Raw genomic sequence first — 25261 nt, forward strand, 5'->3', positions numbered from 1 at the left:
GCGCCTACTCCCGCGCCCCCCAGCCGGGAAGTTTCAGGGCGGAAACACTCTAGCAACATACTCACACTATAGCCACGCTCATACCTCCTCGATCTGTAGATATCTACCCCTTCCCGCCATAATCTCCAGCGTTGCTCCCAGACTGGGCCTGCATTCACGCCTCAAACGGCCCCGTTCCCTCCCCCCAACGAAAAGCAGCATATCGTCGGGATTTAGAGCATGATCCCGGAACTAGATGGCTTAAGTTCAAATCCCAGCCCTGCCTCTAACTAGCTGTGAGATCTTAGGCAAGTTACTTAACCTTTGTGTGACTCGTTTTCCCTCTTTTTAAAGTAGGGGAATAATAGATTCTATATATAGGGCTGTGGAGGGCTGAGTTAGTGCATTAAAACACTTAGAGCAGTGCTTTTGGCAGGTAATGAGTTAACTCTCATTACACTATCAGACGCAGTGTTCCCTTGAAGGTCCTTCCTCCTTCAAATTCCCATTTCCACCTGTCAAAATCAGTTATTTGCTCACTGGGTCCCTGGGAATGAAGGTGGGGAGACACGAAGTAGAAGTGCGGCAAGGGTCATGGACCTCCATGTCAGAGCACGGGGTCAAGGACGGTTTAAGGGTATCAGTAGTAGACGGAGCTTGGTTGGCCCAGAGTGGTGAAGGGGTGAAGCGGAGGCAGGCCTGACTGGAAACCAGGAGGGACAGCTCGGACGGTGGTCCGGGTGAGGCGGAGGGACTCACACTGCACATTCAGCTGCACCTGGGCCTCGCGGGGGCGCACGTTGAAGCCATTATAGCGAGCCGTCTGGCAGCGGTAGGTCCCACTCATGTCGCGGCTCACACGCTCCAGTCGCAGCTTTCCGTCCGAGGTCTCCTCCAGGAGCAGCCCCGAGGGCAGCAGCGCAGCCTCCTTGTCCACGCGGGACCAAAGCACAGGCGGCCGCGGCTTGCCCCGCACCTCGCACTGCAGCTCGGCCGGTGAGCCCTCACGCACCGTCACCACCGCCCTGCCCTTGGGCACGCTGATGGTGGGCGGTACTGCGGGGCAGAGGAGAGGTAGGAGCGGGGTTTGAGCTCCACCACCCAACCTTGCCCCCTGGGCCTCTGATCTGGAGCTTCTGCTTCCCTCCCCGTGGGTGCAAGCCTCCCTTCCGCATCCCAGATCATCCATAGATCCCGCAGTATCTCCAGAGGGGAACACCCCTCCCCACATTCTCTCCACTTCCTGAGTCTCTGCCTCAAGGTCTCCCAGCTCAGAAAGAGAACTGAAGTCGTCCAAGCCTACTCCTTCTATTCCTGTACCCCAACATTACTAAGCTTTCGGGATTCCACCTTTCGTTTATTTTATTCCACCTTTTAGACAGTTCTGCTAAATATCTTCTCCCTCCATCCCCTCTCTCCTGTCCACTGGCCCTGCTCTAGTTAAAGCTTCCGTCTTCTCTTTCTCTATCACAGATTAGTAGGCTGTCCCCCAACATTCTTACCCTCTTCTAAAGCAATAGAATATCTGGGCGTTAGCAGGGCACACAGCCAGAATAAAGACTGTATTTCCCAGCTGCCTTGTGGCTAGCTGTGGCCATGTGACTAAATTCTGGCCAATGAGATACAGGTCATTAAAGGGAGAGATGGTGCCCGTCTTCTACTCCTCCTTCCCTGCAAGCTGGAATGCAGATTGATGGCTGCAGCTCGCACTGCCATTGTGGACAAGGTGGCCCATGCTAAGGATAACTGAACAGCAACACAAGACGGGGCCTGGGCCTCTGAGGACTTGGTGGAGCAGAGTCACTATTCCAGCCTGGACTGCTCACTTTTACACGAAGAAAAAATATACAACTAGCTCATTTAAGCCAGTAGTGTTTAGAGATTTTCTGTTATTCACAGCCAAACCCAATCCAACCCAATATATCACCCAAATGAAGGGTCTTTTAAAGACTTCCATGAGTCCCATCCCACATCATATCAAGCAAATTAAAATGTCTACATTAAATATAAATTGTAAATAACTCTACATGCAAGCTGAAGTCCAATTATCTAGTTAGCATAATTTATATTCTGTAAACATTTATACATTTCTTGACTTTAATTCTGCAATTTTCTCTGTATTGAAACCAATTAATTAATTTTTCCAGGTCTAAACTATTTCCAAAGACCCTTAAAAAGCTTCCATGCCCTAGGCATCAAGCTTATGAGTCAAATGCAGGAAATGGCCTTGTACCCTATTGATTTCCCTGTTTCTAAAACATCCCAGCTCTCAACCCATCTGTGCCTCCACAGGCTAAAGGGCTATACCCCTCCTTTGAGGCCATACTGCCCTCAGGTTAAAGCTCAAACTCCTTGGTTCTGCTGACAAGGTCCTCATGATCTGGCCTATGCCATCCCTCAGCCTCACCTTCCATTTCCCATCCTGTGTCCCAGCTGTGGGATCCACTTGCAAGGAACATACTTCCTAGACATGACAAGTCGCATACTCCTTGGAGGGTCCCTGCTCCTCCTCTCCTGGGCTTGTTCCCCTACCTAGCAAATGCTCACATGGGACATGACTCCTCTGAGAAGCCTTCCCTGACGACCCCAGGCAGCCTGGTACTCTTCTCGTATCTCCAGGATGCTCTGCAGATCCCACCTGTAGCTCTTGAGTCTTATCTAAGGTTTGCCCTTCCTTTTCCAGTGCCTTACCTGATACTTCCACAATAGGTCTATCTCCCTGACTAGGCAATGAGCTCTGAGGGTAGGGCAGTGGTGTTTGTGTTTCGGTCCCCAGCTCCACACCCAATTTTCAAAATGGATTTGTGGAATCTGTGGAGGCCTGGTCCACTCCCAAAGCCCAGCTCAGGTCAGTCTTCTTCTGGAAGTCTTTCCTGACCCCTCCAGCTTCACCTAGCCTCTCCCTGCTAAGATGTCAGGATGGGAAGGGCCTCCAAGGCCATCTGGTTCAACGTCTCACAGAAGAGAGACTGAGGCTCAGAGAGTCAAAGAGGTTTAGCCAAAGTCAGCCAACAGCTCAGTGCAAGATACTGGGGGCTGGAGATGAGATTCTTGAGACCCTCTCCAAAGTCATTCTCTCCAAACTCTTGTCATTCTCAAAGTATAAATGCTTCAGAGGTGGCTGAGAGCAGGCTCTGAAGTCAGACCGCATGGGTTCAAATCCTAGCTCCACCACTTACTGATGTGTTACCTTAGGTAAGTTTCTTAAACTCTCTGAGCCTAAGTTTCTTCATCTCTAAAAACTCAAGATAAATCATCTAACCCATAAGGCAAATCATGAAGGTGAATGAGATCAATATAAAACCATCAGAACACATAGTAAGTACTCAGTAAATGTTGGCCATTATTTCATTGTTATCTATTATTATTGGAATAAAGAGCAAAATCCCCTGCAAAATCTGGCCCCTGTCAACCTCTCTACTCTCACCTCACTCCATTCTCCCAGCTACACTCTCCTTCTTTCAGTGCTCCAAACAGTCCATGCACTTTCCTGCCTCAGTGCCTTTGTACATGCTGATTTCTTGGCCTGTCTTGCCTCTCTTCCACCCTCCCTTGCACTACTTTGCCTACTAAAATCCTGCCCCTCCCTCAGATCTCAAATCAAACATTCTGTCTTAGGTAACTCTTTCCTGTTTCTCATGAATCACAGTTTGCAGTGATATAATTACTTGTGGGATGATCTGAAAAATATTTGCCTCCTACTAAGTTCAATGAAGGCAGAGCCTGTTTTGCCCACCATTTTACTCCAGTGCCTAGCACGATGCCTGGCATACAACAAATGTTTAATAAGTGCATGTGGCATGAACAAATGGTATCCTCCTCACTGTGGCCTCTCTTTCCCAGCTGCTGCCCCCACCTCCCCTCTGTGGGTCTCTCCAGCCCCCTCACACTTCCCTGTTGCCCCTCCAGTTGCCCACCTGTCTCAGAGGAGATGTTGACCTCGACACTCAAGTCAGGCACAGGTGCCCCCGGGAAGGAAGCCACGCACAGGTATGTGCCATAGTCGCTGAAGTGTAGGTCGATGAGTTCTAGGCTGCTGGTGACGGCGGGCAACTCAGGGTCATTGCGGGTTACCAGCAGCCTCTTGGACATGCGTGCTGGCTTGCCATTCTTGAACCACTGGTAGGTCACCTTGTCCTGGGGCACTGCATCCACATGGCATGATAGCTTCAGGTCCTGGCCCAGCTGTATGTTCTCACTCTCTTTGATCACATCTGGGGTGATCTGGAATGTGGCATTCTTCATAGCTATGGGTGGGTGGGGAGGAAAGGGTGGTTTGAGGCTGGCCCAAAGCCAGGGTTCTATGTCCCACCCCCACCCCCCCAACCAGATGGAGCTTCTCCCCTCTAACTGGCCCTCCTGGAAGTTGGGGGCTACAACCCCCACTCCCAGGAGAATTCATCACTTTTCTCTGCTTGAAAATTGTTCCGCTTGCTCATATATGTTTCAGAAAGTTCAAAAAGAGCTCACTGTAGAAAAGTGGATGTAGTAATCATTATAGCCACTGTTGACTGAGCATACACTATGTGAGAGGCCTGCTCTAAGCACTTTATGTGGGTTTCCTCATTTAGCCCATCCCACAATCTTTGTGGGAGGCACCTTGTTGTCCCTGTTGTACAAAGGTGGGAACAGAGGCTCAGATAGTTTAATTCACTTGCCCAAAGAAGTAAATAGCCAACCTTGAACTCACACTCAGAGCCTGCGTTCTTAATTACTATACTGCTTTATTTTTATTATTGTTTTAGACCCTGAATATACAAAATACAAATTTTGGAAGAATGCACCAGAATGTCATAGTGGTCCTATCTACAGAGCGGGACAGAGGGGAATTGAGGGGAAATTTTTAACTTGCTCTTTTGTGCTATTTAACTCTTTGCAACAAGTTTGTATCATCAAAAAACATCAATACAATCATTTTACATGCAACTACAGAAAAATACAGAGTTTGGAAAGAAAAAGGTCTGGCCTCTTTTAAAAATCTGAATATTGTCTGATGTATGCCAAGAGTTAGACAGAATTCTTAATATTAGGTGCTCACTGGATAGGACTCTGGTACAACAACCATAAATCAGGACTGATCTGAACAAAGTGGTTACGTGTCACCTTAAGAGGCGATTGCAAGTATTTGATGAAAATCGCAATCTTATTAATTCAGGTTTTAAAGGCCAGATGGAATCAGGTGGAGAAAAACAATCTTCTGATGGGAAAAGTATCATCAAAGGAAAAAGTAATAATCAGATAGCCACAGTTTGACTATTATCTTTCTCTCTGCTTAATCAGAATTAAGCCAAAAGTCATAGATAGCTAGCTTCTTTTTGGGAGGAGAGTCAGGGAGAGCACTAGTGAGAGATGAACAAAGAAGAGTGTTCATTTTTTCAGAAGTCCCTCAGTTGAATTTGACAGAAGCTGTACTTTACTTTCAAGTGCTAAAGAGCTGGAAACAAGCCTGGATCTTTTAAAAAAAATTCTTCAAAAACAAATTTTAAAACAACCTAAAGCTGCACAAGCAGAAGGATTTAAAGTTTTCTCCTTAAAGCAGAGCAGCAAAAATCAATATCTTATCAAGCAGCTAATGACAATTACTGAGGCTGAAGTTTAGTAAGAAAAGTATTTGTACGTTTTTAGATTGTGCAGCCTCAGTTTCCCAATCTAAAACAAATGTGGGTAATCAATATCAGCTCTTCCTACTTTTTGAATTGTTGAGGTGACATTTGAAAATGTAGATTGTAAACTGTAGATAAAACTCTATACAAATTTTAGTCCTGCCATCTGCTGGCAGAGACCTGAATTGCAGGGAAATCAAAGCTCTGGAACCTGCCTCCTCAGCCTCTCTCTCCTACCAAGGGGAAGGAGACAGGTCCCTTTCAGTTCCTAAGGGGCAGGGACCCTGTCTGCTTCCCGAGGTCCCTCCCACCCCTCCAGAGCCACGTACATCGCACCAGGAGGTTGACGGTCTTCTTAGCAGGATTGCCCACATTGTTGGTGGCTGTGCAGTTGTAGTAGCCAGAGTCTCGGGCCTGCACTGAAGGGATGCTGAGGGTGCCACCCTGGGCCAGAGCACCCAGGGGCAGTGGGCCTGGTCCATGGGACCACTGCAGCTGGGGCAGGGGATCACCGCCTGTCAGCAGACACTGTACCGTCACATTCTCCCCAGGGTTCACCACCAGAGTTTCGTTCACAGACAGCTTCAAGGCTGGTGGTGCTAGGAGGACAAGGAGGTGGGGTCTTAGGGGACTGTGAGGTAGGGCTGGATGCTGGGGAGAAGAAGCAGGGAGGGAAACCATGGAGGGCTGGGGAAGGCCTGCAGGGAGAAGGGAGGGAACACACGGAAGAGAGGAGGGGACACACTCATGGTGATGTGCCTGGGGTCTGTGTAGGGTAGGCACCATCTCCTGGTTAGGGACTCAGCCCAGATGGGTAAGGGGATGGGAGGGGAAGTGCCTGTACCCGTGGTGTTGGTGAGCTGGAAGGTGACGGCCTTGTCTGGAATGCCGCACACGTTGCGTACAGACACCTGGCAGGTGTAGCTGGCATAGTCCTGGGGCCGCAGGTTCTTCAGCTTCAAGACCTTGGTCTCCCCCTGGGCAGCAGTGGACCACTGGGGTGAGGAGCCTGCTTGAGCCTCCAGGGGTCTCATACACATTCACCAAGCACCAGAGCAAATTCCTATTCTAGTTCCCAACTTTCCCAACCTCCATACCATTTATCCCCAGAGACACAGAGCCTTGGGTGGGGAAGGTACCACACTCCCCATGCCCTGGACTTCCACGGGTCTGAGGGAGTCCTGGTACACACTGGCCAGGATGAGGCCTCAGCTGCCCCACTCTGGGAAATGGAAGGATAAGGAGGGAATCCTGCTTTGTCTTACAACCCATACAAACATAGGGCTGGGCCCACAGGCCATGGCCACGGCCACATATGGAGTTCTGACAGCCACCTAGGAAAGCTGCCTCTGAAAGTCCTCCCTGGCAGGATGGCTTCATCACCATCTCCTGGGACTGTAGGAGACCTGTGGGAAGTGAGTCATCTCTCTACCCCAACTCCTGCTCTGCCTGCCCATGAGTTCCCAAGACCCAGCCAGCCAGCAGCAGGCAGGGATGATTTGTCTGCCCCTAGGGGGTGCCTTTCCCAACTGGCAATGTTCTTAGAGGACATGTTGCTTGAGGATTCTCTTGTCCTCACCATTGCTCCCTGACCTTTCTGTCCCGATTTGGTCTGCTCCAGGTTGTCTGAAGCCCAATTAGAATGCATGCTTCTGATGTCAGAAGAAAACTGTTGGAGTCAGGGCAGTCCCTGGAACTCCAGACAGTGAGGACTCACACCCCACCCCCAGAACCCTGCCTTGTAGGGTGCAGGAGGAGGAGTGTGGGGTGAGCCATGAGACCGGGCCAGCTGCCGCCTGTCCTGACCTGGGTGTAGAGGGGCTCGTAGATGTCGACCCCATTGTCCTGGCTGTGAGACAGGGTGTCAGAGCCCCGCTTCCAGATGAAGCGGGCAGGTGGGTTGGAGTTGACAGTACAGCGCAGGAACACCGTCTTCTCCTGGTAGAAGTTGCCTCGAACATCGCTCACCGTCTGGTGCACCGTCAGCATTGGCTCGTCCAGGTCTGCAAGGGCACAGCCCTAATGGAATCAGAGCTGGGTAATCCCAAGATGCGGGGCTTGGGCCCCTGGCAGCCCTCAGGGAAAGTTAAGTCACCCTCATGGGATGCTTCCAGAGAGCCTCCCTGCCCTGCAAGCTTGACCAACCTGTCAGAAGCAGAGGACTGGACTTGATGGCTTCTCAGCTGTCCCTCCCCAAGGACCTGCATGGAGGGTGGGGGATGTCTATCTGCACCCTCCTATCATGGGATGGAGGAAGCAGCTGCAGACTGGAAATTAGGAAAACTTGGTTCAAATCCCAGGTTAGCTGTTAATTTGTAGCATGACCTGCCCAAATCCCTTCTCTCTCTGGGCCTGTTTCCTCACTGGTAAATTGAACTAGACTGGTGGTTCTCACTCCTGTGTGCACAATAGAATCACATGGAGATTTTCTTTTTAATACTGATGCCCGGCAGAGCTCACTGATGGTGTCAGAAGTCAGAAGAGTGATTACCTCTAAGATTATTGACTGGGAGAGGGCATGAAGGAACTTTCTAGGGTCCTTTCTAGGAAATGCTCTTGAACTGAATGGTGTTTACACATGCACATATATACGCAAGAATTCATTGAAATGTACATGGGATTAGTGCACTCTATTGGGTGTAGTTTAATACTCAACTTTTAAAAAATGTTTAAGAAAAAAATCCTGATGTCAGGCCCCCACCCCCAATCAATTACATCAGAATCTCTGGAAGGAGGACCCACACATTATTATTTTTTTTTAAAGATCCCCTTGAGAGTCTAATGTGCAGCCAGGGTTGTGAATCAAAGGCAGCAACATTCCACAGCCTAACATCCAGTCATTCTGTCCTCCTTCCACAGCTCACTATGATAGAAGTCATAACCAAGGCCATGGGCAAAGGCAGGGTATTGGTGAAGCCCAAACTATGCCTGCCAGCTGCTTTCAGCTGCACTAATTTGAGAAACAACCCTCAGCCCCAGGGTCTGGCAGGTCCCTGGGTGGCTGATGGGAGATAGCAGAGAGGACCTGAGGTTCCATTGCTCAAGGTCCCATTTGGGAGCAGGGGTATATTTAATGGGTAGGTTCATTGTAGATATTAAGATGGTGGCAGACAGGCCATTGGGCCTGGTGCCACAGTTTCTGAGTACCTACATCAGTCTGGGTGGGCACAGAGGTGGTGGCAAGCAGGGAGATAGCCTCTTGGGGATCAAGGGGATGGATGTCCATGGAGGAGAGGGAGGGACTGGGGTCTTCTCATTCAGCCACCAGCAAGGACTGAGGGGTGCCTGGTCCTGCAAGTGTTGGGGTAGGGAAGTTTCAGGTCTGCCCTGGGACAAAAACAGAGACATGAGGTTCTGTGGGAAGGACACTGGACCATAGTCAAAAGTCTATGCAATGAGCAAGTCACAAGATCTTGGTCTCAGCTTCTTCATCTGTGGAATGGGTATAATCCAACCTGTCCTGCCCTCTCTGACCGCTTTACAGGGATGCTGCAAGGTTCATACGGGATTACAGGTGGGAATGTGTGGGTGGTATGGGGTAGTGCACATCAAAGGAACACCAGAGATGCCCTTCTCTGACCTGGAAGAGAGAAAGTTTGTACTGTTGTTCTCCATGGAGGTATCGCTTTTCCATCCTCCTCCTCACTCCTCCTTCCCAGCCTGAGCCCTCAGGGTCAAGACTCTGGCCCCGGGACAGAGAAGGGGAACTCCAACTCACACTGCACGTCCACCCGGATGGACTTGATGGCCGGCACACCCACACCGTTCTCGGCCTTGCAGTAGTAGCGGCCGCCCTGTGTGCGCGCAATGCGTTCGATGCGTAGTGTCTCATTGAACACCGATGTCTCCTGGAACTTGTCCGATGCGCTGCCTGCCGTCTTGGTCCACCGCACCTGGGCAGGCCGGGCAGGTCAGAGTTACAGTGCCCGCAGTGAGGGAGGGAGGCTCCAGGCTGAACACCCTGCAGCTGTGTCTCCTTGCCCACCCCCATACTTTTCCACCAGCACACACAGGGCATACACAGGCCTGGGAAATTAACTCAAATAGCCTCATGTGAATGCACACTGGAAGTAGGACCTCTCAGTAAACAGCCCAATGAATCCGGTCAGATGGAGGAGGCTTTGAAAAAGACAGTATGTACAGTCATTAAGGGCATGGATTTGTGGGCAAGTTACCCACCCTCTCCTGCCTTCCTTTCCTTATCTGTAAAATGGAAATAATACTCCCTTCCTACGCTTACTGGGAAGACTAAATGAGGATATAGTTTGTGCCTGGAAGACCAAGAATTTGAGTAAATTTTTGTTTTTCTACTTACTAGCTTGGTGGCCCTGGGTAGGTAACTCATCTCCTAGCTTCAGACTTCTTATCTGTGAAAGAGGTCTATGTGATAGTCAGCCTCCACCATGGCCCCCAGTGGTCCCTGCCTCCTGGTATTCACACCTTCCTGTATCCCTCCCACTTTATACCAGGGATGATCTCTGTGATCAATAGAGTTAGGCAGGAGTGATGGTGTATCCTTTCAAGATCAGGTTATAAAGACAATGATTTCCATCTTGGTTGCTCTCCCAGATCACTTGCTCTGGGGAAAGCCATCTCTCATGTCATGAACAGCCCTATGGAGAGAGCCACAGGGGCAGAACAGAAGCCTCATGCCAACAGCCATGGGAGTTAGCTTGGAAGTGGACCCTCCAGCCCCAGTTAGTCCTCAAATAACTGCAGCCTCCTGAGAGACCCTGAGCCAGAACTAGCCCACTAAGCAGCTCCAGGATTCCTGTACTATAGGAACTGTGAGATGGTAGGTGTGTGTTGCTTTAAGCCCCTAAGTTTTGGGGCATTTGATAACTATAGCTATTATATAGCATAAAACCCACTTTGCAGGGTCACTGTTAGGTTTAGAAAGAATGTACATAAAACACCTAAGTGTGGCACCTGATATACATCAGTCACTCAAGAAATTTGTGTTACTATTAACATTGCCTTATATTATGGGAAAACATCAAGGCTCAAACAAGAAACTGGAGCTACGACTCAAAGTACCAGAGGTTTAAGAAAAACTTATCAGTTCCAGATTATTAAATTGTAAGGATTGGAGGATAAGGTAGGGAAGCTTCCATCTTAAAAGTTGGGGAGGATTGCTGACTACTGACATAGGGCAAGGCCCCTGATCTTGGTAAATAGGTCAGGGCACAGGCCATAAAAACAACAAGGCTGGGAGATGTGGGTGAAAGAACAACCTTCTCATGCAGGGAGGGACCACTGCAGGCCTTTCTGTTGCTGTCATCCCCTTACCACCCTCAACTCTACCCTCATGGACCCAGGGGTTACAAAACTTCAAGAAGACTACATGTGGTTTCAGGCCATTCAGATGTAGATCAGAGGGTGCTTTGGAGAAAGAATGAGACCATGAAAATATGTTTTCTTTTTGTACTTAACATTTTGCTGTTTTATCGTGATTTACCTAGATGGGGTTTGTTTACAAACTGCTTAGGACTCGGTTTATTTTGTTCATCTGAGGGTTCGCACTACTCTCTAATACTACAAAATTTTCTACCTTTATGTCTTTAAATATTGCCTCCTCTCAGTTTTTTCTAGTCCTTCTGTAATGCCTTGGTGTATGCTATAGCTTCTCATTCTGTCACGTCTCCCAGCTTCCTTTTCACATTTTCCTTTCCTTTGTCTTCTCCAGACTGTGTTTAGCTGATTTCCTCAGATCTGTCATCCAGTTCACCAGTTTTCTCTTTAGCTATTTCTATGGTATGGAGGCCAATTTTTCCAGAGACTCTATTATTTTTATTTCTAGGATTTCTATTTGCTTTTTTTCCATATCTTAACTGCTCAGGTTTTATAATCTCCTGTCTTATGGATTCCATTCCTTCCATTAATCTTTAGACATTTAAACATATCTGCTTGTCCCAAGGCCAAACCTACCAAAGCTGCCCCTGTTCCTAAAATTATCCCAAAAAGAGGATTTTGCAATCACTGTGCCTCCTGGGAGCCAATCAAAAACCTTTCTGCTGCTCCTAAAGTTCACAGCAACTTGCCAGCAAATTTCCCTCATCCCTCCAGCCCATCCTCCTGCCTCTTCCCATCAGCTCTCAGTGATAACCAGCCAACACTTCCTGCCTGAACCATACACTTGGTCTGGGACAAAATTCCCCTGGCATTTCCAGATACTCATCTTCTGCTACTTTCTAATAGATTTGAGTCTCTTAACCTCAAAAGTGTGGGGCTTGCCAACTGAAAGCCTGAAGTAGAGACTGTATTATATGTTATTGGTAACTCCTCAGGCCCCTAACCCAAAGACAGATACAATGGGAGGAAGTGTGCTAAGCTGCAGAGAACACTGGTTCTGGATTCAAATTCTGCTTCCAGCCTCACAAGAGCTGGGTGACCTTAGGAGTTTACCCAACCTCCCTGAGCCTAAATTTCCTCAACTAAAATAGAAGGCCCTAATGCCTTCCTCGCAGCATCATTGGGAGGCTCCAAAGAGAAAACATTGGAGACGGTACCTAGCATAGTGCTTGGCACAGGGTCTGCCCTCAAACAGTGGTTGAAGGTATATCTGAGGGAGTGTCTGCTCAGTAGGGAATGGAGTGGAACTGAACAACTGACATTCAGTTTTTGCCCTCAGCCATCAGTGTTTTCAGGTGAATAAGCCCACAGCCTCTAGCCCTTCCCCTACAGTGTTTATTTCCAGCTATTTCCTCAGCCCCAGGCTCCTGTCTTCTTTTAACATGCCATTGTCCCCAGCTCCTACTGCCTCTTCTGATCCCAGAGTGGGATGGAGAGTGAGGAAGTGAAGCCAGGGTAGGGGCTTACCTGGGGCCGAGGGTGCCCAGTGACAAGGCACTGCAGCACAAGGGTGTCCCCCTCTCGGATGGTGTAGACACGCTCACTGATGTTATCTTCTTTCACCACACACGCCTGGCCTGCATGCACGATCTGAGCCTGGGCTGGAGCTGGTGGGAAAGGGGGAGGTTTAGACAAGAGGCACCTAGGCCAGAGGGGGTCTAAGGCTTCCTCCTGAGTGTGTCAGCGGGAGAGGTCAGCCCAGACCTCCCTAGGCCATCCCATGGGGACTGATCCCATTGAGCTCAAGAAAGACTCCTCCCAGGGCCCCAGGCCAGAACTGGAAGGGCCAGGGTCTCAGGAAAGGACCAATTCCTTGCCATCCCAACACCCTTGCAAGAGATCTATACTCTTCAATGAACTGAGGATTGTGAGGAGGCTTTGTAATCTGTACAGATTGGTTATTACTCAGTGAGCATCACTATCTTAGCAGCCCCCTGTCACAGAGGCTGCTGGTGCTTTGCCCAGCTCCCCAGATCTGGCAGGTGCCTCCATTCCGAGCTGTTGTGTTAGCTGCTAGGCGCACAGAGCTCACCTTCCCCAAGAAATTGCCCTTAGCCAGTGGGAGCTGCCTGGACCAGACATGCATAGGAGGTCACCCCCTTCCCCAGTACACACACACACCCTCCAATGACCGATGGACACCATGCAGAAGCCCAGCCCTCTTGCCTTAAGATGGGATGATGGTGGTGCTGTTCATACTCCAGAACCCACCCCACCCCTCACTTCCTGGGGAACACGCTGAGTCAAAGTCAACTAAACCACATTTTCACCTGGCTGTTTCCCTTGTCCCTTTACAGTTTGTCCTGAGAGCACTTTCTCAGCAAATCACTTGCCTGAACTCACCCCTACCAATCATCCCAGGCTCTACTTTTAATGAACCTAACTGAGATATCCCCCAGCCTCACTGGCTGCACATTTCCCTTACCCAGAGGCCTGTTTCGTTTCCCTCATTGCTCCCTGAGCCTGCGCCAGCCTCCTCTCCAAGGGACAGAGGATCTCACTGGGGGCCTGGAAGCTCTCACAAGACTTTGGCTCCTCCCTGACTTCTCCAACAGTACCCAGGGCTGAAGTCTGGCCAGGGCTAGGGGACCGGAGGGAGGATATGACTGGGGGGATCCAAAGGGAAAATTATTGAACTGGGAGAGTACACAGCCCTCCTTCAGCGTCTAGCCCCATTGCCCTAAAGGCAAACCAGCCCCCAGCCCCCAGCCCACCAGTATTTGGTTTCTGGGAAGGGTGTCAAGGCCTCCATCACATCTGTCTGCTCACAGTTGAGGGTGGAGAGAGTGGAAGAGAGAGCTAATACAGGGCACAAGGGATACAAGGAGGTAAAAACTGAGTTCTTGCCCTGAAGAGGTGCTCAGAGCTAAGACAAAACCGGTACATAAAATGTATAACTTTCTCCAGAAAGTATCCCATGATTGCTCTGCATCCTCCCTTCTTCTGTATCCATCACTCACCCAGCATAACAACAAAACATCAATTTGTATGTCTACCAAATTCAGGATTCTTGTCTTTCTGCCTACCAAACCATGAGCTTCACCTTGGTACCCCCAACACAAGGCCTTGAGTATAGCGGGTACCCAGTGAACGCTGAATAAATGAACTTATCAGGATATCCCATGGTGAAATTGCTGAGCATCATAAGACAGGTATAGAAGGCCCTAGGGGCTCAGAGGGGAGAGGCATCACCTTCTGCTAGAGGAAGAATCACAGAAGGCTCTATGGAAGAGGCAGCATTTGAACCAGGCCTCAAAGAACAGGGAGGCTTTGTGCGGCTGACAGAGCAGTCTTATATTCTGTATTACCCAGGGCAAACCACTAGTAATCTCTGGACCTTCATTTTATCATCTCTAAAATGGAGAGAATGCTACCAACCTGAGAACTCACAAGAATGGATGTGATAACACAGGATAAATGAGCAGTGCTTAGTAGACCTCTGATGTGTTCCACTGTTGCCACAGGTAGCACCTTAATAGAGTCTCCCCAGCCAACACTGATGGGACAGTCATGAACTAATTACAGAGGCGGGTCCACAGAGGCAGACTGCCTGCAGGTCAAAAAGCTTGTGGGGCAATCATTGGGAGTGATGTAGGCCACGTTTAACCATAAGAATCTCTGCAAACAGCAGCAGGTTCTGCAGACAGTGGCAACTGCCACCAACCCAGAGTCTGAGTGTCCAGTCTGGCTGCCATGGAGGAATGAACCTAGGCTTGTTGTCAGGAGACAAGCTGTGTGACTTTGGACAAGTCAGACTTCATGGGCCTCAGTTTCCCCACCAATAGGAGGGGAGTGGATTAGATAAAACACTGAGGTCTTTATTAACTCATACTTTCTATGGATTTTATAATCAGCTCATAGTCCCTATATAAGAAACAGCCTAGAATCTGGGGAATGGGTCTGAAACTGTCACCACTTGCAATGAAAATGCATTGGAAGAGACGGCCATCTATGGCCATGGTCCCCAAGAAATCTCATTAGGAAACAACAACCCACCAATGCATGATGTGTGTGCCAGGTGCTGATAAGACTAGAAGGCTGCATGGATGTCTGTAAGAGGCCTAGGGTGCCTCTCAACAAGGAAGACATTGATTTAACAGGCTCCAATGGAAGATAAGCTGTAATCGTGGACACTGTGGCTTGCCCGTAGCCAGGCAGGATTGTAATGACAGACGCTTTGGTGACTGATAAGGAATATTGAAAAAGAGCTGGACAGCTGGACCTTCTCAGGGCCTGGCCAGCCAGCCCAAGCCAGAAAAGATAGGGCCTAGCCAGGAGACACAAGGCCTCTGGCTACCTGACAGGTATGCTTCTTCACTGGAGATGGGGCTATGAGTTGGCATCATGGATGATGACATCATTAAGATTATCCAACTCCCTTTATTATCCAACTATTAAGACTATCCAACTCTAAAATGGTAGAAGCACTCTGGAAAAGATTTTGCAGCACCTACTCAGGCTAAACAAGTGTACACCCCATGATGCAAGAATTCCACTCCTGGGTATGTACCCAATAGAAATTGGTGCTTATGACAACCAAACAATAGGTCCAAGAATATTCATAGAAGTTTTATTCATTACAACTAAAAACAAGAAACAAACCGCATGTCCATCAAGAGCCTCATGGGTAAATGAATTCTGGTATATTCATACAATGGAATATTACATAGCAGTGAAAATGAGCTACTGGTAGACGCATGACACCATTGAATCTCACAGCACAATCTGAGTGAAAGAATTCAGACATAAAAAAGGAGATAGTGTATGATTTCAAGTATTTTAAATTCAAAACTAGAAAAACCAATCTTATAGTAACAGTCTAAACAGTGGTTGCCCTTGGGTGCAGGTAGGGGATTATTTACTGGGAGGGGCACAAGAGAATTTCAGGGGAGGATGTGGGATCCCATCTAGTGGAATGGAAATGTTCTTATGAGTGGTGCTTATATGGGTTACACGTAAAAATGCATCAAGTTATTTGCTTAAGATTTTACAGTATCTAAGTTACATTTCAATTAGATAAAAAAGAGCATCCACCTCCCTTTGATGGCGTTTCCCATTGAGGTTATCCAGTTTGCACTGTTAACACCAACCATTACAATGACCCACTCCCTTTACTCTGAGTCCTGCTTGATGAGCCACATCCCGTGGCTGAATTCGTCCAGGTGCAGATTTTCCTTCTGGAGCAAGTGCTGGCCGGTAGCAAAGCACCCAGGTTCCCTTGGCCGAGGCATTCCAATTTGCCGATTACCCCCACTGAGTTTCATTAACAAGAGTTAGCCTGCCCCACTCTGCTTACCCCTGGAATGGCTAAAACTGTGTTTCTGAGGCTGAACCGAGTCACAGGCCCCCAAAGGGGTTCTTTCCCCCTGAATCTTAGTCTCTCACTCCACAAAGCCCAAGAAGGCACTGCCAGCAACAGCATCTTCTGATTCCAAACGCAACCAAGCCAGAGCCTGAGTCAAGAGGCACCACAACATAATCCCTTCATTCAGTCTATCAAACAACAAATGCTTCGAGCCAGCCACTGTGCTGGATGCTAGGGAGAATGTCATGAAAAGCAAACAAGGACCAGCTCTGAAAGAGCATTGTTGGGGAGAAGGATGGCAAGCAAGGAAACAGAAATGAACGGGATGGTTTCAGAGTGTGGTAAGTGCTAAGATGACTCTAAGGCAGGGGGACGTGACAAAAGGAGCAGTGGGCAGAGGAGGGATCTGTCGGAAAAAGCAGACAATCTGGGACTAATTCCTGGGTGACATTGGGTAAGTTACTTAACCTCTCTGAGCCTCAGCCTCTTCATTTGCAAAATGGGAACAATAATGCCTTCTCCCAGGGCTGGTGTGAGGGTTGAATACAATATATGTAAAACATATGGCCAAACAGTATATGTTCTGTCAAGAAACCACAGCTCCTAAGATGATTAAATAGAAGCAAGAGATGGGGACAGGAGACCACCCTCTGTGGCCCCCTCTATATCCCAGGGGTGGAGACACTCAAAGCAGACAGTAAACCGGTAGGGATGCTTCATGAATATGTTCAAAATTCATGTTGAAGGCTGTGCAGGGCTTCAGAGGAGTTGGCGAGGGATGGAGCCCTTTCTGAGCATCCATTTTACTCACCTAGCTTTCAGAAAGTTACTTTGTGAGTTTTGGCAAGTTATTTAAGCCTTAGTTTTCTCATGTGTAAAATGGGGTTGTGGAGAGGAATAAATAGGTAAATTCAGGTAAAGTGTTTAAAACTGTCTGGCACATAGCAAGCCATCTAAGCATGTTGGCCAGCGTTATTATTCTATAAGTGAACCCACACTCCTCTCAAAAAACCCACTTCCCCGGGGGCCTGCAAGGCCTTTGCATGAAAGCATCCTGCCTTATCTGCCACAGATGGTGAGGCCTGATACATTCCTAAGGTCCACTGTACATTTCCAAGCTCCTTGCCTCAGTTCTAAGAGGCAGAAAGGGAAGGTCCCAGTTAGCCTCCTTTGGCAGAAAAGGAAGCTGAGGCCTGTGGAAGGAAATGTCCTGTCCAAGTCACTCACAGACAGAGAACAGTAGCAGAGCTGGGGCTCAAACCCAGGCCTTCCGCCAGTTAGCTTGGAACTCAGGTCATTGTCCACCACAGACTCCCCCACCCCTACATTGTGTCATCTGGAGAGCCTGTCACAATGCAGATTCCCAGGCCCATGCAGCTCTACCAGCCCTGACTCTCCAAGGGCAGGTCTCAGAGGGTGTATTTGTCACAAGCTCCCTGGGAATTTCAGAGGCCCTGCTGGATTTGTTCATCACTGCTTGACACCATGTTGTTGCATAGAAAATAGGACAGGATTTTGGAAGCAACTATGTCTCCCAGCCTCTGGTCTGTGAGACTTTTGCTATTTCACTCTCCAGAGCTCTGTCAACAAACCCCCACGGAAAAGGAAAACAGTGTCTGCCAAACTACGTGCCATAAAGTGCTCATGGATAAGCCAATTAGGGATGCTGCATCTTCTCACTCCTTCTCGGAGTCTCTGCACACAAGAGTATACTTTTAAAGGCTCTGAAAAGTCCTGCAGTAAACACATCTGTGTAACTTGTTTTAATCCAGTGCTTTCCAAATGTATTTGATCATAAAGGCCTTTCTTCACAGAATATAATGGCTGTGGAGTCAAGTAACATGACCCTCCCCAGTCCTTTGGCTGAGAATAGCCAAGCAGCATGAGAGATGTCATCGTCGTAAGGACAGCTGAGCAGAAATGGCAAGTCCCTGGCAGAATGCTTCTGACCTATTAGCTTGCCCCTTTCTTCTTCCAAAAGTGTACACCCCAAATTGTAGGTGGTGGCGGGGACTGCCATCACTCAGGAGGCCCAGTGAGGAAGCCACAAACTCTCAAGGACTCATGTTAAGGCTTATTCCAACTTGCCCACTGGGCTTCCAAAGAGAATTCTCACTGGAACCTCGAAGGAGAATTCGGTCAAGAATCTCCATCCCCCATCAGAGAATTTTTCTCCCCAGCTGCTAGCCAAGGGGTGGGGGATGCTGGCTAAGTGCACAAGGTCGCAACAGTAGGAGGTAGAGCCAAACAAGGCAGGCAGACAGCAAAGGGGATTAAAAGCCTTGATTAAAAGCCCCATCAGCTTTCCTTCAGCTTTTCTCCCCACCCTGAATTTTAAACGGTTAATCATGGTCAAGTAGGAGCTGGTGTTCTTTCTAGGGGAACTGTGTCTACAGGCTGGAGAAACTTCCAAACAGAGCAGAGCTTGTGAAGGGCAAGGAAAGAGAAGAAAATGGGAATGCTGCAGACTTCCCCACTTGGAGTTGGATTACGGAATCAGATGGCAGGGCAGGTACCACAACACTAACCACCTCCCACAAGCATCCCTGAATGTTCTGGGTCAGGCAGTATGGAATCAGGATCTATATTCTGGTCCTAGCTTCCATCAGACAGTCATTCAACAAATCCTAATGAGTGTGAGGTGGTGAGCTTGGTACTGCGGGTATAAGAGCTATGGTACCCGGGCCCTGTGCTAGGGAAGTGTATAGTCTAGAAGAGCTGTGATAAGAATGATGCCTTTAAAGGCCTGCTGAGAGGTGGAAAGGAAGCAAGGAGGGATTGCTGTGAGCTGGAGTTGTGTCTCAGGTCTTCCCCCCCACCTATAATATAACAGTAGCATAATAATACATACACATTGTAACAGTAATGACTTACTCTGTGCCAGCATTGTATCGAGTGTTTTATATCTATCTATTATCTTATTTATTGCTCATATCAAGTCTATTGTTCCCACTTGTCAGATGAGGAAGCTGATGCTCACCAAGGTTGAGTAACTTGCCCAAGAATGCCCTGCTGGTTTGGAGTCCATCTGAGCCTCTGACTTTTGTGCTAAGCCCCATGCATTTCCAGTTTCCAAGTGCCTAGCTAAGGACATGGGGCTCAGAATTCAGGACACAGTCTGAGTCACTGATTGGACCTGTCCCATGTAGCATCCTTAGAAACCATTCCTCCCTCCTCCCAGCAACTGGTACGCACATGTTTATCGATCCTTCTTTTGCATGTAATGCAAATGGACACTTAATAATTTAGCAGAGTTAACAGTGCTGAAATATTAACAGGCCTTTCTCTTTTAATTAGCTGCTCAGAGAATGGCAGCCGGGTCTAAAAGGAGCTCTCAGGGCAAGTGCCTGGCCAGCTCTGCCGGAGCCTCCTTCTGCCGGGGATGATCCTTTGTGCCTCTTCTGTGGACCTCTTGGGAAAATTAACCATGTCTTCTGTGCTCGCTGCAGCAGGGCTTCACCCTGCTCTCCCCACAGCCCTGTCTGCAGAGCTGGCTGAAGCCTGTCCTCAGAGGTTTGCTGCTGGCCTAGGGGTGGGCCAGGTGGCTTCTCAGGAGCGCTAGAGTCTGCAGGAGGCTCTAATTCTTTGCTAGGAAAATCAATTTGAAACAGTCCCACTTATCCTATGCCATCTCCCCTGGCCTCACCTTAATGCCAGTCATTTTGAGGAGAAGCACCTGGACACCCTGCCCTGTCCATCTCTGGTCACTCTCTCAGGTCATGCTGATTCCCTCTCCATCCTCCCTTTGCTCCCTGGCCTCCCACCTCTTCAAAGGGCACACACAATCACCTTTCAATTTGCCATTGATTTACTGATTCCTTCTGTAACATTTCATGAGCACCTATTGTGTGAAATTCCCTGCCCTCAGCTCCAGGATGTAGAGCTAAATCAGGCGCAGCTCCCCTCCCTGAAGAACCTCTGTCCTCCCTTGCTGCAGGCTCCATTAAATTCTGCTCTCAGCACTGGGTCTTTTTGGCTCATCAAAACCAAGTCCACATTCAGTCGACCTCCCCTTTGGCTGCAAAAATCTTTCCCCAACCCAAGTGAATACATCTCTGACCTCTGGGTCCAAGGATACTGTCACTGAGTGTGGAGAGCAACCACGGCTGAAAGATCAGGGCACAGGCTGCCAGTCTCTCCCCACTGTTGAGCATGAAAACAAGCTCTACTCTCATAGTCAGATGCTGGGCCTGGTACTGCTCGCAGCATCCGCTCCCATGTATAAGGATTGGTTCCATTTTCAGGAGCTGATACTGTTTGCAGACCCTCATGCTTCTGGCAGAGCCTGGCACTCTTAACAACCATCCTCTGCTGAAAGTGGTGGCCAGTCCATCTGTGCCCGTGTGCTGGGGAATGTTTGGCACTGCTGCACCTATATCCTGGCCCCATCGGAAGACACACAGGTTCTGAGACTGCCAGCTTCTGCTCGTAGAATCTTCACTGTCTGAGTATCATTGGAAGTCTAATCTACACACAACTACTCAACACTGGGATGTCGGGACAGGACACTGGGAAAGCCCTCTAAATGGGGACTCTGAGGTCCCCTGGGGGAAACTATAAAGGGACTTTCTCCGTGTTGGGCCCCAGACCACCAGAATCAATACTCTCAACAACGAGGTGACCTAGGGCAGCTCTAACCAGTGTAGGCAGGACACTTAGGGAAGAGAAAATAGAAAGGCACATGCCTCGAGTTGGACACTGCTTGAGCCGTGGCTGTAAATGCAAGTCTCAGAGGCTGCCTGTGTGGTATGAGGAGCAGGAGGTAGAGCTCTATCTCCTCTATGGCTATGTGACCTCGGGTAAGTTATTTAACTTCTCGAAGCCTCAGTCTCTTCATCTGCAAAATGGGAAAATACTACATCTCTGCTCTAGTGGAAATAACTTCTAGGTTGTGAGGATTAAACGAGATAAATCACATTGGGTACACAACATAATGATTAGTATCTAGTAAATAAATCTCAGTTCTCTTTCCATTTGATCATATAGCCCGCGACCCTCTGGGAACTTATTCTAGGGGCCTGCAAGAGGAAAATGTAAGACTGAACAAAGAGGTCTACTTAGGGGCATGCCAAGAGCCATAACCCTGAGAGACCAGATCATCAGCATGGACAGAAAGAGGTAATCACTGGGAGGAGAGAACATCCAGGATGATGGCAGGAAAGAGAGGCTACCACCCATCAGGGCAGACAATGGCTTCTGGAACCCAAGACCTGAGTCTGCCTGGCTCAGGGATGTGGCGCCCATAGACATGGGGTTTCTCATGTAAAGCTTTTCTGCGCAGGCCCCAGCTACCCAGCCTCACCAAGTTCTCTCAGTGCTGGAGACCCCATCACTGGAGTTCATCTGGCGCTGGGCCCTGGCCGCAGCCCAGACTCTCGATATGACCAAGTGTCTACCCCACAAAGCATACCTCTTGAACAGAGCCCGTGGGAGGAGCAGAGCTGAAGTAGACACAGGGCTTCTCATTCATGCTGTTGCAATAACTGCCATGTGACTGGGGGCAAATCATTTAACCCTCTAGCCTAGAGCCTCAGTTTCCTGACTGTAAAATGGGCATAAGAATGCTCCCTACTGTGAGTATTAAATATAATAAGAATGGAATCCACCGAGCACAGTACATGCTGCCTAGTAGGGACTCTAGAAGTATAGTTAGAAGGGAGCAGAATAAAACCAAACTCATACTGCAGGATGTGTCCACCATGAGAAGGTCCCCCTAGTCTGAGTTGAGGCTTCCAATGTGCCCTGAGTGACCCTGTTTGTTGTAGCCTGAGGCTTACAACATGGCTCCATTGTACCCATGACCAACTCCAGGGATAGGGCGCATCCTGGTTGGGACCAGAGATACACTGCCAGATCCAGGCCCCCAACCCAGAATGCAGAGCCTGGGCTAGCCCTAGGCCAGGGAATGGACGGAGCTGTGGCTTTGCTAAAGCAAAAACCCCCCAAAGCCCCTCTGACTCAAAGCCCAGTGGCTTCTTCCCACCCCCAAGAGCTGAGACCCAAGCCTAAAGCACAGGACATGGCTCGTGGCCTGGCACAGGCCTGGCTGTAGGAGCCAAGGTGGGGCTGGGACACTGGACTGAGGCTGAAATGGGCATCTGAGGACCCTAGGCCCTCAGAAGGAATGGGATGGTGGTGGGTGGGTGGGAGTTCTTTCCAAACAAACCTGCGAGAACTGGTTAGAAGCTCCACTCCAGCACTTAATTTGACTAAACCCCCACTTCACCATATAAAACAGAGACCAATAATATTAGGCTCATAGTTGAGAAGAGTGAGATGACATATCAGAAAGTGCCATGTAAACTGTAAAGTTCTGCACAGATCAGGTCTTATTATTATTAGGTGTTGAAAGACCCAAATAGGGTTTCGGGAAGTGAAAATTGGAACTTAAGAAGCAGGCCATAATGCATCTATTAAACCAGTGAAAATAAATTAAAATGATAAAATCCATTGTGGCTGGGCTGTGCACAAGGCTGGTTCAAACTTTTCGTAGCACAACCCGGCAGTGTGAAATGAGAACCATAAAACTGTTCCTATCCTATGACCTATTAGGCAATCTCACTTTGGGGAATAGGCCCCAAGGAAATAATTTAAAAGGAAAAAGTAATTCACATAAGGATATTCATGGCAGAGCTATTTAGAAGAAGAAGAAATTGGCATCGGCCCAAACGCCCAGCACTGGAGAAATGGTGACCAAACTCCAGCGCATCGATGCAGGGGGTGCCCTGTGGCCATTAAACTGACAGGTCTAAAGGCTCAGTCAATACCAGGAGACGTGTGTAGGAGATAAAGTTGGCCAAGAAAGCAGAATGGACCACTGTTTACTGCTATGTAAAAATATATTGACAGGTATGGGCAGGGAATTTAGAGTGAATGGTTAATGTTTGATTGTCACTGGGTTCCTTTTTTTTTTCCTATGAAGTTGTTTAAGTGGATAATGATAACAATCACAACCCTGAAAGCAAAATCAATCTTGCAGCTTGAGAGCAGATGGGGCCTTAGACCCCAGGACAGAAGGGCTGGAGAGGGAAGGACAGTGTTTCTGCAGAGCCTACCCCACCACTCTGGTGGGGCAGCAACCTGATCCCCCAACATCCCAGGCCACGGTGGGTTCCTGGGCATCACCCCACCCAGCTGTGGGGTGGAATTATGGGTACCACAACCTGACTGCTTGATACCTCTTAAAGCAGCTCCTACATAGTTCCTCCAGGCTTGCCCTTCACCCTAGCTCAGGAGGCAGGAGAAGGATTCGCTCTGAAGTTTTAAAAACTAGGAAGCAGAGATATAAGGGCTTTATGCCCCTCTCTATATCCACTGACCTCAGGAGGACACCACATACTGCCCCTCAACACCTCCCAGGTCTGAAAGCCATTCCTCACTGTCCCCGTTAGTGTCAACACACTGTCAGCCAGAAACGTGGGACTTATTCCTGACTTCTCTCCTCCCACACCCCATGCCCAATCCACCAGCGAGCCCTCTCAGCTCGACCTTCAGAACTAACCCTGAATCCAACACCTGCAATACCACCCTAGTCTTAGCCATCACCACCACCTCCTGCCTGAATTATTACAGCAGCCTCCAGATAGGTCTACCTGCCTCCTCCCTTGCCTGGGACAGTCTTGTTCTCCACAAGCAGCCAGAGGAATCCCTTTACAACACTAAGTCAGATCCAGTCCCTCTTCTGCTCAAAATCCTACCACGACTCCCATCTCACTTCGAGTCAAAGCAATAGCTTTTTCAATAGCCAGTCACGCTCTGTCTTCTGCTCCCATCCCCACCTTGTGTTTTACTGCCCTCCTCCCCACTGCGGCCACACTGCTTTCTTCCTTGTTCTTCAAGCAGGCCAAGCCCACTTCCTCCTCAGGGTCTTTGCACTTGCAGCTCCTTCAGCTGGATTGCTCATCCCCAGATTTCCAGAGCTCTCTCCATGGCTTCCTTCAGCTCTCTTCTGAGAGAGGCTTTCCCCGACCACCCAATTTACAACAGCATACCTGCCCCCGTCACCATCCCTCTCAATCCCTTTCCCTGCTTTGTGTGTTCTTCCTCATCAGCACTAACATATTATATAGTCACTTGTTCATTCTCTTTCTGTGTCCCTTTCAAAGGAAAACACTCATGGGAGGGAAAACATGTTAAATTCCTGAAAGGGACGAACAACCTAACAACTTTTTTTCCCCAAGAGTCAAATCTAGAAGCATAATGTTTGGGAATGTATTTTCTTTAGCATCAGGTATATTTATAAATCAGTAAGTGTAATACTTGCCCCTCTGCTTAAGTATTCTCATTATTATTTTTTTCTCCGTCACCGAAGGGTTTCTCTCCTTTTTTGGCTACAATTTTAGAAACCACATAAGTGGCATACACCATAGGATCTGATTATAATGCTGAGCCTCTGAGCAACTTGTAAATGACTTGAAACCCAGTAGGTTAGGGGAGAAAAGTGAAGGACTTGTGGATGGGGGAGCCACCTGGGCTAGAGTTCAATCACAGCCAGGGACAGAAAAGTCACTGCCATTAGGAGGCTCCTAGGGGCTAAGGACAGGGGAGAGGGGGACCCACCTCTTAGGAGGAAAGTAGAGTCTGGGATGGGCAGATGTGGGTGGCAGTAAAGGGCTGGGTGCAAAAACACCTGTCTCCCAACTCATAAAGAAGCTCCAAGGGATTGTGCTTGCTAGAAACTTCCTCAAAAGGAAGATGGGAAGAGGGCTGGAACTCTGCCACCCTTTCTCTAGGGCCAGGGTAGCGGTCTCGCTCCCTCTTTTTCCCCAGTATCATGTCACCTGCCTGTACAGGAAGCCTCACAGGCCCCTTCCCTAGTGGCAGGCTCTGTGACCCAGCAGCTTCCTGAGCAGGCCCAGGCTCTGGAATCGCTCACTCAGCAGGGCCTCCTCTGAACAGCACCTGGCACCGGACTCAGAATGGCTTTCCCCCTTTCCTCTTCACCGCAGCCCTCTGAGGAAGGCACTATTATTACCACCACCTTGTGCATGGGGAAACTGAGGCATAGAGTATTACCTGTCCA

At 48.9% G+C, this 25261-nt stretch overlaps 1 protein-coding gene across 2 annotated transcripts in view; it reads right to left on the reverse strand.

Annotated features, from left to right (window-relative positions):
• Positions 1–25261, reverse strand: part of MDGA1 (MAM domain containing glycosylphosphatidylinositol anchor 1) — a 56910-nt gene that overhangs the window by 15858 nt on the left and 15791 nt on the right. For both annotated transcript variants that reach the window (XM_074348605.1, XM_074348604.1), the window contains exons 2-8: positions 12402–12541; positions 9301–9475; positions 7389–7585; positions 6427–6559; positions 5912–6181; positions 3897–4226; positions 739–1035 (exon numbers count right to left, since the gene is read on the reverse strand). In XM_074348605.1, coding sequence (XP_074204706.1) covers positions 739–1035; positions 3897–4226; positions 5912–6181; positions 6427–6559; positions 7389–7585; positions 9301–9475; positions 12402–12541 — 1542 coding nt within the window. The remainder of the gene's footprint in view (positions 1–738; positions 1036–3896; positions 4227–5911; positions 6182–6426; positions 6560–7388; positions 7586–9300; positions 9476–12401; positions 12542–25261) is intronic.

Source organism: Camelus bactrianus, chromosome 20 (assembly GCF_048773025.1).
Source record: "Camelus bactrianus isolate YW-2024 breed Bactrian camel chromosome 20, ASM4877302v1, whole genome shotgun sequence".
Classification (NCBI taxonomy): domain Eukaryota; kingdom Metazoa; phylum Chordata; class Mammalia; order Artiodactyla; family Camelidae; genus Camelus; species Camelus bactrianus.